Below are 14,185 nucleotides of genomic sequence, written 5' to 3' on the forward strand. Positions count from 1 at the left end.
AACATGAATTCGAAGTTGTTCCTTTTCCAAAATTGCTTTTGTGAAAACTTCTAGAACTGTCTTAAGATACAGTGTGACCAGGAGTGTTCTGTCCTTCCAGGTTTGTGGGTAACATTGAAATTGCTTCCTGGAGATGTACATCAGATTCGGAAGGAGTTTCCTCATCTGGTGGACAGGACCACTGCCGTGGCTCGCAAGACGGGCTTCCCGGAGATCATCATGCCTGGTAAGGGCTGGCTGCTTCAGGGCTTCAGGTGATGGTTTGGGTGTGGCGTGGCTTATGGCTTGTGACAGGTAAGCCCCAGTGTGGCTGTGAGTTAAGTTAGAGGTCAGGGGCTGTGCCCAGTGTGGTGAGGGCATGTCAGTCACTGGATCTTACAGAATTAGCCCCTGCCCGACTCAGGTGTCTTGTGGTTGGCACAGATACTGCACAGATGTCTGAGTAGAAGGAGGTGAATCAAGATGAGGCCACCACAGGATGTGGGCAGGATTAGAAGACAATACATCTAAATGCTTACACAGGTCCTCACCACTGCTGGCTTTTGTCTGGACAGAGTAACATGATTTGGGATTCTTTCACATTCTTCTCTTACATTTCACAGTCGTTTCTGATTTCCCGATAACATTCACATTTACAGTCTCACTTGGTTCTCCGATCTTGGAATCGTGATCACATTTGTCCTATGTATCCGAATGATACTTTTTGGTGTGTGAACAGTTGACCCACATAAGGTTCTTGGACCCCTACAAGTTCACATTGAGCTAATTCCCATCAAAATGCAACCACAGCCTAGAGTCACTGGGCAATGAGCAGTGGAAGTGGGGCCAGGCCAGCCCATACTGGGCAGTCGCGTGCGGCCTCCTTTTGCAGGCCTCCCCTGTTCACATGTACTAAGAGGCATTGTCCATCTGAAACTCACATATTTGTGGGTCTCCTGCTTTCCACTGCTCTTGACTCTCAGAACCATTTTGGGTTATTGAAGACCATGTCTGCTAAATCCTTTCAGCAAACATTGGAAATCAGAGTGGATGGCACCGAGGCTCACCCGTACCGAGAAAGCAGGACAGCTGGCCTCCAGTGGCGTTGTGGGACAGCTATTGCTCTCCTGTGATGAGTTTGTAATTAGGAAGTTAATGCAGACTTGTTGATGGAAGTGGACTAATTTGTGGACTTTCTGTGTGCACTTGGACTTGAGAAGCAAATTCAGCTGAAGTTGATGATGTGCATTTATTTGGGGGCCTTAGGATGTCCTTATGTCCAAAGGGAAGCCCAGGAAACTTCCCGTATATGCTGATGAAGGCTTTCTTTACCGTTGACAGACTTGTGGGGAAAGCATGCTGACTGCTGTTCTGGGAAGTTCCATGTGCTAAGGGGTTCCTTAGAGAGGGCTTGTAGCTGGAGTGAGCTATCGCTCTTCGCTGTTGGCTGAGTTATCACTGGCCAGTGTGTGGGTACTGGAGGCAGCGGGAATGTTTTTTAGTGCCTTTCTGCAGTTAGACTGGCTTATCCTGGGCAGTTGCCCTGTCTGCTCTTCCATCTCCATCACCCAGTGGTGGAACTGGCCACGGCACTGTGTTTGCTCCTCCCCCTCCACCCACTGTCATCCTAGAGTCCTTCAGAAGGGTCCTGACACCTGGGTCACCTGGGTCGGATGCTGGCCTCTACCCTCAGCTGTTTCCCCTTCCTTCCTCCTGAGATGGGAGCCCTGCCTCTGGAGGAGGCGTTTGCTGAGGGTTTTTGGGATGCCCACCTCTGGGGTTTACCTTCTGTACATAGGATCTTCTGGGGTGGCCCCAGAGAACCAGTCGATTGCTGCCCCCAGACCCTGTCACTTCTCAGGCTGGTCTTTAAGAGGCTGCTGCTGCCTCTGAATAGATGACTGTGTTTTTGTTGTTGTTGTTGTTTTGTTTTTTGTGCTATGATAGAGATCTTAGTCTGAAGTTAGTCGTACTCCGTGCAAGGTCACCCAGCTGGTGAGTGGTGGGTCTTGGACAGGTAGCCTTGCCTCCTGCTCCCCAGCTGGTACATCCTCCCTAATTTCTCTTTTGGACAGTACTGCACTTGGAGCCATGATTTCTAGCAGCCACTCTGTGGCTGTGGGAGAACCCACTGGGACTATTACAATAATGACTTTTAAATGGAAGCTTAAGTTAATAGTTGGATACATTAAAAGCCAAAATGGAGCAGTTAAGGAAAAAGAAGCAGAAGAAAACACAAGAAAACAAAGAAAGGCTTGTTTTCCTGAAGAAAAACCCTGGCTCTCTAGTCAGTGCAAGATTGTCCCTGGCTGCTCTTGAGAGACCTTGATGATTTGTGTGGAGCAGTTCAGCACCAGCTGGGGGGCAGGTAGGGGTCAGAGGAGGTGGAGGACCCAGAAAGAGGAAGGAGCCGGGTTATAGGAGGCCAAACCAGGCAGGAGGTGGAGAAGTAGTCACAGCCAGTGATGCTTCCTCTAAATCATGTTGCTAACGAAGCTTGTGAAGTTTTCCCAGTCGGACCATTACTGGGGGCCTCACATGTTCTCAGTAGGAAAAAGAGTTGAGTTCATTTGATTTAATTTTTCCCACCACAATTAAAGGCCTATCTTACTTTACAATGCACAGACCTAGTCTAGGCTGTGGTGACTCACGCCTGTAATCCTAAGGACTTAGGAGGCTGAGATCTGAGGATCGTGGTTTGAAGCCAACCCAGGCAAGAAAATTGATAGACTCTTATCTCCAGAAAGCTGGAAGTGGAGCTGTGGCTCAAGTGACAGAGAGCATCAGGCTTGAGGAGAAAAAGTCAAGTGAGAGTATGAGGACCTGAGTTCAAGCTTCAGTACCAATGCACCAATGTATACACACACACACACACACACACGCACGCACGCACGCACGCACGCACGCACGCACGCACACGCACACGCACACGCACACCCACACGCACACGCACACACACACACACACACACACACACACACACACTCACACACACAGAGCATAGCTCTGTTTTGCTATCTTTTCTCTGTGATACTCATCCAGGATCCTCATAGCTACTTGTTATACCATGATAAGAACATGCAGAAAGTTTTTCCTACGACTCATTCTTGTTCCTCATCGTAGGCTTGCAGTTCTCTTAATCCACCTTTTAGTTCCGTTTTGGAATCCTGCATTTAGAAGAATGCATTTGGGGTTGGGGATTTAGCTCAGTGGAAGAGCCCTTGCCTGGCAAGTGCACGGCCCTGGGTTCTGTCCTCAGCTCTGGAAAAAAGAAGAAGGAGAAGAAGAAGATTGCAGTTGATCTATGCTGTTGCCTGGTGTGGCTCCCAAGGAGTCAGGTGACCTCAGCCAGCAGAATCAGACAGGGTGGTAATGTTGGTTGCCATGCCATCGGTGCTCATGGGGACTCAGTCTCTGTGTCTCCGTCAGTAGCACTGTGGATGTTCTGGGCATTGGCTTGTTGCTGAGGCACAGAGAAGAAAATCCTGTGCAGTACAGTGAGAAAATTTTGGGCTTTTAAATGTTTTCTCTTTCTAGCAAGTCTTCTAATGATGATGATTCAAATTGCTGAGATTGTTTCGTAGGAAATATTTCACAGATGGGCTGGGAAGGTGGCTCAGTGGTAGAGCGCTTGCCTTGCATGCATGAGGCCCTGGGTTCGATTCCTCAGTACCATATAAGCAGAAAAAAAAAAGCCAGAAGTGGTGCTGTGGCTCTAGTGGTAGAGTGCTAGCCTTGAGCTGAAGAGCTGAGGGACAGCACCCAAGCCCAGAGTTCAGGCCCACAACCGGACCCTCCCCCCCCCAAAAAAATACTTTGCAGTCATCAAATGGAGTTATTTATAATATTCTGCTAGGATTGGTAGCCCCTTAGACAATCTTGTACAATTTGTGGTTTCACTAGAAATAATGGATTGATAGTAAAAGGCTTAATTCTCCCCCCAACCCCGTAGGTGATGTTCGAAATGATATCTATGTAACATTAGTGCAAGGAGATTTTGATAAAGGCAACAAAACAACAGCGAAGAACGTGGAGGTGACGGTGTCTGTCTATGATGAAGATGGGAAGCGACTGGAGGTATGTCTGCTTTGGAAGTGTCTGCTTGGGCTCTGCTGTAGAACCGGAGGCATTCTCCACAGGCCTTGTAATCCTGTTTCCTGGATAAGCATTGGCTGTCTCCTCCTTTTCCTCAGCTTGCCTTCCTGTCCTCTGGGTCCTGCCACCAGCCTGTCTCCAGAGAGCCCTTGGCTTTTGACCACCTTCTTTGCCCAACCTTATCAGGAAGTGACTTTTGCTGGCATAATCCCAAGGGCTACAAGGCCTAGTTGTTGTCTGCAAATACAGATACCATTTTCATTACCACTTGACTGACAAGGAGATCATGAGAAAGAAGCGATTTCCCCAGGGCCAGAGAGCAAATCAGAGGAGGACTTGAGGTTGAAATCTGGGCTTCTGATCCCTACAGCCTGCTCTGAGACCTTGAGCGCCCCCTGTGGCCACCCCATTTCTTGGGCTGTGGCCTGAGGTGCCCTGTGGTGTCCTGGGAATTGGGGCTGTTGAGCAGAGGTTGAAGCTTGTGTCTTACTGTGTGGAGCAGTGTTGGCATCGGTTTTTGGTGACTGATTTTGTCGTTGTCACTGCCTGCCGTCTCCCTGGGAGCAGGGGGCTGCCTCCCTTCCCTCTGTGCCTTCACCAGTGTGGCTTCGTTAGGAGTCTAGTGGACGCCCTCCATGGCTTTGGGGAGTCGGGGGAGGGTCGCGCCCTCTGTTTGATGGGCAGCTCCTAATCCTAGACCTGCCTAGTGAATGAAGCAACTGACTATGGGTCCTGGTGTGAAAGTGACTGGGATGGTAAGAGGAGAGGGACAGAGGACAGCTTCTTCCCCCATCTTAAGCCATCAGTGTCTCCTGTATCTGAGACTAGCTAGAGGCTGGCTCCTTTCTGTGGTGATGGTTTACTGACGACTGTGGGGGGCTCTGCTCCTTTTCCTGCAGGCTGTAGTGGGGTGTGCAGGGGGAGACATGTGCCATGTGTAGGTTTGGGAGGTCTTAGGTGACTCTACTTTTTTCTTTAAGCATGTGATTTTCCCTGGTGCTGGTGATGAGGCGATCTCGGAGTACAAATCTGTGATTTACTACCAAGTGAAGCAGCCGCGCTGGTTTGAGACCGTTAAGGTATAATTTTCATGATCGTTTATCACCTGGACTGATGATGAACCGTTCACTGTATTGCAAGGAAAGCAAACCTCTCTGCTAGTCCCAGGAGTCGCTTGGTGACATAACAGGAGGCCCAGTGGTGGCCAAAAAAATCATTTGGTTTTGCCAAGGGACCACATTGGCATTTCTTGGAATGTATTTGCCCTCATCTTCTTTTAGCCACAAAAATAGCACTTTCATGGGGAATAACAGAATGTCTTAAAGATAGCTATTGTCTTTCTCTCCTTGGATCTGTTCTACATGTAGCCTGCTGCCTGTTATACCAAATGTGACGAAACAGGGACTCCAGCCTGTGGAGATCACCACCAGGAGAGGATTCCTGTGCGTTCCCATGCATTGTGTTTGTGCAGCATGCTGAGAGCTCCGCGGCATGCTGCCTGTACCATGGCAACCCCAGAGTCCATGCCTCCCCCTCCCCCTTCCCGAGAGCTTGAGTCTTTGAAAACTAGGCTAGAGATTGGCTCTGGAGTACACATGTTAGGTGTCAGTATTAAGGACCATCCTTGCTTACAGACAGCACCTGGGAGGTCTTTTCCTTTTCCCTAATGTGATCACGAAAAAGCTTTCTTGCTGAAAGTGTGTTGGGGCTCACAACAAAGGTGCCAAGTTTCAAAAAGAGAATCTTTATAGTAAGGATGTGCACATTAAAAGAGAAAAATCCAGCCGTCTGACATCTGGTTTGGAATCTTGTACACAGAGTCATTTTGACTTTGGAAAAACCATATAGGGAATTAGATATCCAGTGTGGAAGTGTTCACACTTAGACCTGGTGTGTCAGCTGCACAAAGCTGGGGAATGAGCTTGGATTTCCTCTCTGTTCTTCTAGGTGGCCATCCCCATCGAGGACGTTAACCGAAGTCACCTTCGATTCACCTTCCGCCATAGGTCATCCCAGGACTGTGAGTAGCGGAACATGTCATCTTTTAGTTTTTTGCCACGGGGGTGGGGGGGGTGGGGGCTGGGATATAGAAGGAAGGGATGGGGAGGGGCGCTCAGCTGCCTGCACATGTTTTGGGTGGCTCTGAGGTGTGACTGTCATGTACGGCATGGTCTCGAACTTGAACCTGATCTTGGGAATGTCCTCGGACCTCAGAAGACCTCTGATTTCTTCGTCTTGCCCTTCTTTGTGGAATAGGGAACACGGCTGCTCCTTTCTCATCGTTGGGGTCCCCTCTCTTTTGCATTTAGAAAAGTTGCCTGCACTCACCAAACTCCTTTGGGCTCCTAGTGTTGTCTGTCTTGGAGAGGAGGATGTGGAACCTCTTCATCTTTCTTGGTGGCCCGTGGTGAGGGGAGCTCAGCCGAGCAGTTCCAGCTGTGAGAATTTGACTGAGGCCCGGACAGGGGAGGAAGGAGCTAGTGTCCACACCACTCACCTTCCAAGAGAATTTATTATGGATCACATGTGTTGAATCCGTCACTTTCTGTGCTATTTGCTGCCGAGTCTGAGCACTGTGTGCAGCGTTAGTTAGACCCAACAGATGAGATTAGAGAAGGAAGACTCACTCTGTCCCTGCCCCTTGTGGTTTGTCTTGGCTTGGAACTGTCTTGGGAAAATAAATTGTAGTGATATTGACTCTAGTTGTGTGCTGGACAGGATCAGAGGAATAGAGTGGTCTGGGTGGACCCAACGAGGCCACAGGGGTGACAGACATGACCAGTTGCTGGCTCTGTCCTCCTGCGGGCGTCCGCATGAGCCTCTTCTGGTCCTCTGCTGCCTGAGATTCTGCAAAGTGTAAATAGTGAAGGGCAAAGCATGAGCTCCCAGAGGTGTGGTGTGGCCACACCAGGCTCCCGTGAAAGGGGCATCTCTGAACAGACGCTTGCACAGCGACACAGCAGGACTGGGTGTGGGGTCGGCTAGACCTGGGCTGAGGTGAGGCTAGGCACAAGCAAGTCCTTTGGGACCAGGGGCCTGCTGGAGGTTGAGCTAGGGTTCACCCGGAAGACTGCACCAGAGGGCTCCCTCCCAGGCCCAGGGAGGCAGGATGGGGGCAGAGAGCTCTAGACTCCTCTGAGGACTGCCTTACCACCATGCTTTCCCCCTCTAACAAGCTCATTCTCTTTAATTAATAAATTACACAGGGGCAAAGGAATACCTTCTCTTGCATTCTAAATTTCAAAATCCTTGTTTTTCCCGTCAAACTTAAGCACTCATTGTAGACAGACACATTTGCATAATTAACAAAGTTTCCCAGGCTGCAGCCAGGGGAGGCTCTGAAATGTTAAGCATGGAAAGTTGGCTGCTGATGAGATTCTGAGCTATTAGTCACTGAGGGTGGCTGTGGGGGACCTCTCCAGCCAGGCCTGACTGTAGACGCCCAGGGTCAGGCAAGGGACCTGCCCTGGCCAGGGCAGGTCCAAACAGGAGCCACCTTTCACCCTCCAGCCGAAGCTGGCCAGTGGGGGAAGGGCTGAGACTTCTTCCAGGTCCTCCTGTGTTCCCATCTCCCATGTCTCCACACCATTCGACGGACCTTAACATCTGTCAGTATAGGTTTGGAGTTATTTTCATGAAAGTAGCTGTTGTGGCACTTTATAATGTTATTTTGTCATGACCATATTGAAGGCGATTACTGATTCTCATTGCAGCTAAAGATAAGTCTGAGAAGATATTTGCGCTAGCATTTGTGAAACTGATGCGATATGACGGGACAACTCTGAGGGACGGGGAACATGACCTTATTGTCTACAAGGTAGGTCTTGTCACCGCTACAGTATCGAGGCTTTTTTGGGCTCCCTGAACTACCTTTCCCATCACCGTGAGAAAGCTGCCATGTAGCTACCTTTAATTATCTAAGTGGACATTGATGGTGACCAACCCTGTTGCTGTTCGTATTGAGAGAAGAGAGTGCTGTGCAAAAAGGCTGAGAGCATGATTCAACCTGCCAGAAATAAGGGAAATGGTGAGGACACGTTGTGGAAGCTGGGTGTTTAGTGGCTCACACCTGTAATCCTCGCTACTTAGGAGACTGGGGTATGAGGATTCTGGTTTAAAGCCATCCCAGGCAGAAAGGTCCATGAGACTCTTACCTCCAGTTAACCAACCAAAAGCCAGAAGAGGAACTGTAGCTCAACTGTAGAGCACTCACCTTGAGCAAATAAAGCTAAGGGACAGAGCCCAGGTCCTGAGTTAAAGTCCTAGTACTGGCACCAAAACAAAACAAAACACCCTAAAACACTGTGGGGCTGGCCATGAAGAGCAGCGTTAAGAGTGAAAAGGATCAAGGATAACACAGCTTGGGAAAGTGATGTCTTGCTGTGTGTGGGTCAGGTGTGACACATTACCTAAACCTACAGGCTGAAGCCAAGAAGCTGGAGGACGCAGCGACTTACCTGAGTCTGCCCTCCACCAAAGCTGAGCTGGAGGAGAAGGGCCACTCGGCCACAGGCAAGAGCATGCAGAGCCTCGGGAGCTGCACCATCAGCAAAGATTCCTTCCAGATCTCCACACTCGTGTGCTCCACCAAGCTGACCCAGAACGGTGAGCTGGCCAGTAGAAACCCATTCTCCTTGGGATTCCTTCCTCTCAGCCCCATTCTCAGCTGCTGCTGGGTGGAGAATTCTGTAGGTGTCATGTGCATCCTTTGTTCTGTTGTGGTTGTGATGAGGATCACAACCTGGGCTAGAAGAGAGGCAGTGGTATCCATCGTCATTTAAGATTCACACTCCTATTTTCATAGAAGGATTAGCTTGACAGGAAGTCAGAGCAATGGGTTTCTTTACAGTGCTCTTCAGCCACTGGAAAGTACTTTGGCATTCCAGCCCTGTGTTCCTCTTGGAAATGACCTTGAACAAGAGTTCTCTGAACCCTGTTTCCTATGACCTGGGTTTCATGCCCGCTTCCAGGGCTTTCTGACTATTAGATAACTTGGATTTGAGGTACCTACCCTCCTTCTGTCTTCTTTCTTAGCTACTCCTGGGGATAATACACCAGTTATCTTTCTTTTAACAAGTGGATTTGCCTGACACTTTGTTGTCCCCTTGTAGTGTGAGATGAGGCATCCTTGCCGATTCATGCACATGAACCTGAGCCTGACTTGCAGGCCACTGGTCAGCTAACACCTGGGGCACCTAGGCAGGCCAAGTTCATATCCCACCATTTGCGTCCTCCCTGAGGACTTGGCTGTCCAGCAGAACACTTCATATTCAGAGCACAGGGCCATTGTTGCTGTCACTCTGTCTGGAGGAGGCAGAGGCTCTTCTGCACAGATCCTTCATTTAAAAATTGCATCCCCTAATGTGGCCATATCACAGCTGTGCAGAGTGACTTTATGATCTCTTGAAACTGAGCTTGAAAATCCAATTTTTTCCTCTTAACTGACCGATATGGACTGTGATTATTAATGTCTGTTGCTATCAAGAATTACATCTCCTTGGCTGTCCGTCAATCATGACAGGCATTTTGGCTTTGCCAAGAGGCAGGCATCCTTTGAGCTTTAATAGGATAAGTGCAGGACAAAAGTAAGCCCATCATTTGGAGGCCTGGGCCCTGCAGGGGCGGTGCTGGTGTCCCGAGGGTTTGAGCATATGCACCCTGCCTCAGACGCTTTTCAAACTTTCTCTGCCTGGCTGTCTGCTGTCTCAGCCTCAGACATGCTCAGCAGCACTTACCACCAGGATCTCGGGAGGGAACTGTGCAGAGAATTGACCAATAAGTCACTCAGACAATTTAGGATGATTTGGCCATATCTGGATGTGGACACTTTGAGGCCGTTTGTGTGCCATTTCCATACAGAGGCTCTAAGGCCATTTGGCTATAGTTACTTCAGAAATGATTCAAGCAAAACAGGAGGAGGGTAACCTTAAAGGAAATATAGCCAGACCAGGCATTCCATGTGCTCCTGGATAGCACTGCCCAGGCACACGCTTGGACACTTCAGGATTGATTCAGGCAAACTAGGAAGATGGAAAGCTTTGCCTGGGTTGTGGGATCTGTGCAGGCAGGAGGGCTAGGGAGGAGAACGCAAGGAGTCTCCAAGGCTGGTGCCCAGGGGACATGTGGTCAGCAGTGGGGCCTCAGCTGGGGGCTGGTTATGGAAAGGATGCTTCTCACTATGAACATTGCTCTCTGGACATGGCCTGACATCTCCATGTGCCTGCAGACTATATCGTCAGGACCCCGTTTAGGCCAGAGTGAAGATGAAGGTGGCTTCAATCTCATGCGCTGGGCACGTCAGGTTTTTGGTGGGTGCTTGGTGACAGGCAGGGCCTGTACATGCCATTTCTACCATGTATTTTGCCACGTATTAAACTTGGATGTATTTTCTCTTTCCAAACAATATTTTTAGTAGCCATTATCTTCTGAAGCCCATCCAGAATCCTCCTTAACCCTAACATTCCTGGAAAGAGGATTGGGAGTCGGGAAGCTCCTAGGGTAGGCTGGAACCTTCCAGGAACCCTGAAGCTCCCCAGCCTCCCCAGCTGTAGGGTGATTCCCTCCGCGTCCCCAGGGAGAGAGCCGGCTCAGCCGCAGCTGTTGCTGGGCAACAGGAAATTCCAGTGTGGGGCTGCTCACTGGAGCAGAGGGGACATCTGTGGCTTCTGTTTCAGACCATGGTCGTGCACCTTTTCTGGGATGCCACGTCAGACGGGTATAGGATGGAGCTTCCCCAGGTGGCATCCAGGCATCGAGCCTCTGACTCTCATTTGAGGGAGTTATTTTTCTGAGATGGTAATTCATTACTGACATTCTGTCATTTAGGGACAAACAGAGGCTGAATTATTCATTGAAGTTTGCGTTACGCATCTCTGTCCTGAGCATCCTGCTGGATGCCTCCTGGATAGAAAAATAGCATCAGATGTGATCCTCTTCTCAGGTCGCTTCCTGGATAGTGAGACAGAAAGTACTCAGGAAACAAAGAGTTGCCGTGGAGTTGGCTTGGGGACTTGGGGACTCACCTTATTCCAGTGGATTGCCCTGTGGGGGCTGGGCAAGCTCCATTTTCCTCTAACCTCCTCCTTCTCCTCCTCCTCCCCCTCCAAGGTGACTTCCTATTTGCCCTGGCGAACATTTTCTCAAACACAGAAGTAAAGCTCAGCTCAGCTGTATTCCAGGGACCACCAACCTTGAATCAATCAGGTCCATATTATTGATTGGTCTCTGTTAAAGAAACTGTGCCTTAACTGTAATCCTGAGAGTATGAGCACAGTGTATAGGCTTTTTCCTCCCTCCTTCCCTCTTTCCCTCCTTCCTTCTTTTTTTTTTTTTTTTTTTTGCTGGCACCATGCATGTTCTTGCTTGACTTGCTTACTAGGCTTCCACTCTGCCACTTGAGTTCCACCTCCATTCTGGATTTTTGCTGGTTATTTTGGAGATGGGATCTCATGGACTTTTCTGCTCAGTCTGACCTAGAATCATGACCCTCCAGATCTTGGCCTCCAGAGTAGCTAGGATCTCAGGAATGAGCCACAGGTGCCCAGGCTGTCATTCCACTTCTAATTAGAAATCAACTAGAATACTTCTTCGAGTGCCTGCTGCTGTTAGTATTTTGTGCTGGGCATTGGGCTCTTTCCTATGGCATTTAATTTTTGCAACAGTCCTGCAAGAGTAAGATTAATTAAGATTAATTAATTAAACCTACTAGATACATTGCTGTATCTAGTGTTCAGATGGGAAAGTTGAGGTGAAATCATCACTCCAGGATTCAGCAGCCCACAGTTTTCAGATGCCACAGAATCCATGGGGGCTGCTGGTTTTTATTTTAACCCTAATCTTTGTTCAAGATACTTGGGATGAGGACAGATCACTGGCAGTGTATGTTTGAATGTCCCATATGTGCTTATCTTTTGTATTGTTTGATCTTAACATTGTAATGGGTGTCCATGTTCACTGAAGTCCTACTGCTCCCCCAATTATGTTTTCCTTTCAGTATTCACTAGGATCTTGTCTTCTTTTTTTTTTTTTTTTAATGGTTACCCTTTCTCTAGTGGAAGCTGGTTGCTGATTAGCATAAATAGTAAATTAGATGCACTTTGCTAATTGCATTTTTTTCATGTACTGGGATATTAATACAACTTCAAGTGCAAATGTGTGGGTGCCCGTACTTTCCTGGAAAGATTTCAGAGTCTGTCTTCTCACCTTGAAGAATGTCTTGATATCTTAAGTAAGATCCTTCAAAATTTGAGATATCCTTTAAACTTTTACAAATCCAGTATATTCAACCCTCGATTTTTCCATTAAAAAGGCAACAGACAAAAACCACCATCTTAAGTCTGACAAACTGTCCTGCCAGCCCAGCAGGGAGCCCTTTGCGAGTGCTCTCAGCGGTCCCTGGCTCTTGTGGCTTGGTGATACTGAAGTGTTTGGACTTTAATTTGTATTCTTTGTTTTACGTTACTTTACTTAAAAAGCAACTGGATGTTCCTTCTCATAACAAACCACTTGGGAGTAGATGCCTGCATGGAACTTTCTGGGTAGATGTTGCTGTGTTCCATAGTTGCTTCCCCTAGGCTGAGAAAGCCAGTCCTTTTTTTATTTTTAAGCTTCTCAAATACATTTGTAAAGCTTCTACATAGAAATGATTTCATGGTAAATGATGTGGCTGGAAATAATGACTTCAGCTGCACTCGGTATTACGTGTGCTGCAACATGGTAATGAACGTTTGGTAGGCTAACCTTCCCAAATAGGGCTGATTCTTCTTTTAGGGGTGGGATGAGGCATGAAGCAGAGACCAAGGTTTTAACCAGAGGAGCTGAGCTTTGCTTTGTGCTTGCAGTGGACCTCTTGGGGCTCCTGAAGTGGCGCTCCAACACCAACCTTCTTCAGCAGAACCTGAGGCAGCTGATGAAGGTGGATGGCGGCGAGGTGGTGAAGGTAACGGGGCCCTGGAGGGAGGTACTACCAGGGTACGGAGCCAGTGAGCCCAGATGTACCATGGGAGTCTGTCCGTGTAGGGAGCCAGTGAGCCCAGATGTACCATGGGAGTCTGTCAGTGTAGGGAGCCAGTGAGCCCAGATGTACCATGGGAGTCTGTCAGTGTAGGGAGCCAGTGAGCCCAGATGTACCATGGGAGTCTGTCAGTGTATGGAGCCAGAGCCCAGAGACACTATGGGAGTCTGTCAGTGTAGGGAGCCAGTGAGCCCAGATGTACCATGGGAGTCTGTCAGTGTAGGGAGCCAGTGAGCCCAGATGTACCATGGGAGTCTGTCAGTGTTAGGAGCCAGTGAGCCCAGAGGCACTATGGGAGTCTGTCCGTGTAGGGAGCCAGTGTGTCCAGATGTACCATGGGAGTCTCTCAGTGTAGGGAGCCAGTGTGCCCAGAGGCACTATGGGAGTCTCTCAGTGTAGGGAGCCAATGAGCCCAGAGGCACCATGGGAGTCTGGTTCCAGTCTCCTTTGCCAACAATGATGTTTGCTTCTATGTGGGTTGTGGCTGCTTGGTTTCATTATGGAGGCCTATCCAGAAGGGTCGGGCCTTGGATGGCTGACCAGTCCTCTGTGCAGTGCTGACAATGGCTAACGGGGCCTCCTTCCCTGGGGTGAGGTACCCAGCCTGGCACCCATGAGAAATCCCTGGTTATTTTCACCTCTGGTCAGTCATTGTCTCCACCCTGGTTATTAACCTTGCGAGCACCTTCCTGCGACCTCACACTGACTTGGGGATGCGATGATGTGGTAGACAGACCTCAGTGCCTGGGTCTGGCTTGGTCATTTCTTTTCTGTGACATTTGGGCATATTTTTAAGCTTCTGCAGCTCTGGACAAATGCTGGGCCCTATGTTTTTTCAAGCCTTCTTGTATTAGCAGCTTCATCTGTGAGGCCGGGCATGTGAGATAGAGCAATGTGAGATCCCTTTGAAAACCCAAGTTTTGTAACTTTTTTTTTTTTGGTGGCACTGAGGCTTGATCTCAAGGCCTTGTGCTTGCTAGGCTGACACTTTGCCATTTGAACAATGTTTCCAGTCCTGCTTTTTGCTGGCTATTTTCTGCCTGAGCTGACCTTGAACTATGATCCTCCGGACCTCAGACTCCTGAGTAGCTAGGATCA

General features: G+C 48.9%; 1 protein-coding gene across 4 annotated transcripts in view; it reads left to right on the top strand.

The window, feature by feature from the left end:
• Window positions 1–14,185, top strand: part of LOC138803983 (dedicator of cytokinesis protein 1-like) — a 231,270-nt gene that overhangs the window by 77,926 nt on the left and 139,159 nt on the right. For all 4 annotated transcript variants that reach the window (XM_069988292.1, XM_069988291.1, XM_069988289.1 and 1 more), the window contains exons 13-19: window positions 101–226; window positions 3,932–4,056; window positions 5,055–5,153; window positions 6,022–6,094; window positions 7,788–7,891; window positions 8,496–8,679; window positions 12,915–13,012. In XM_069988292.1, the coding sequence (XP_069844393.1) occupies window positions 101–226; window positions 3,932–4,056; window positions 5,055–5,153; window positions 6,022–6,094; window positions 7,788–7,891; window positions 8,496–8,679; window positions 12,915–13,012 (809 nt within the window). The remainder of the gene's footprint in view (window positions 1–100; window positions 227–3,931; window positions 4,057–5,054; window positions 5,154–6,021; window positions 6,095–7,787; window positions 7,892–8,495; window positions 8,680–12,914; window positions 13,013–14,185) is intronic.

This window comes from Dipodomys merriami, unplaced genomic scaffold (assembly GCF_024711535.1).
Source record: "Dipodomys merriami isolate MVZ:Mamm:240054 unplaced genomic scaffold, mDipMer1.0.p SCAF_35, whole genome shotgun sequence".
Taxonomy (NCBI): Eukaryota; Metazoa; Chordata; class Mammalia; order Rodentia; family Heteromyidae; genus Dipodomys; species Dipodomys merriami.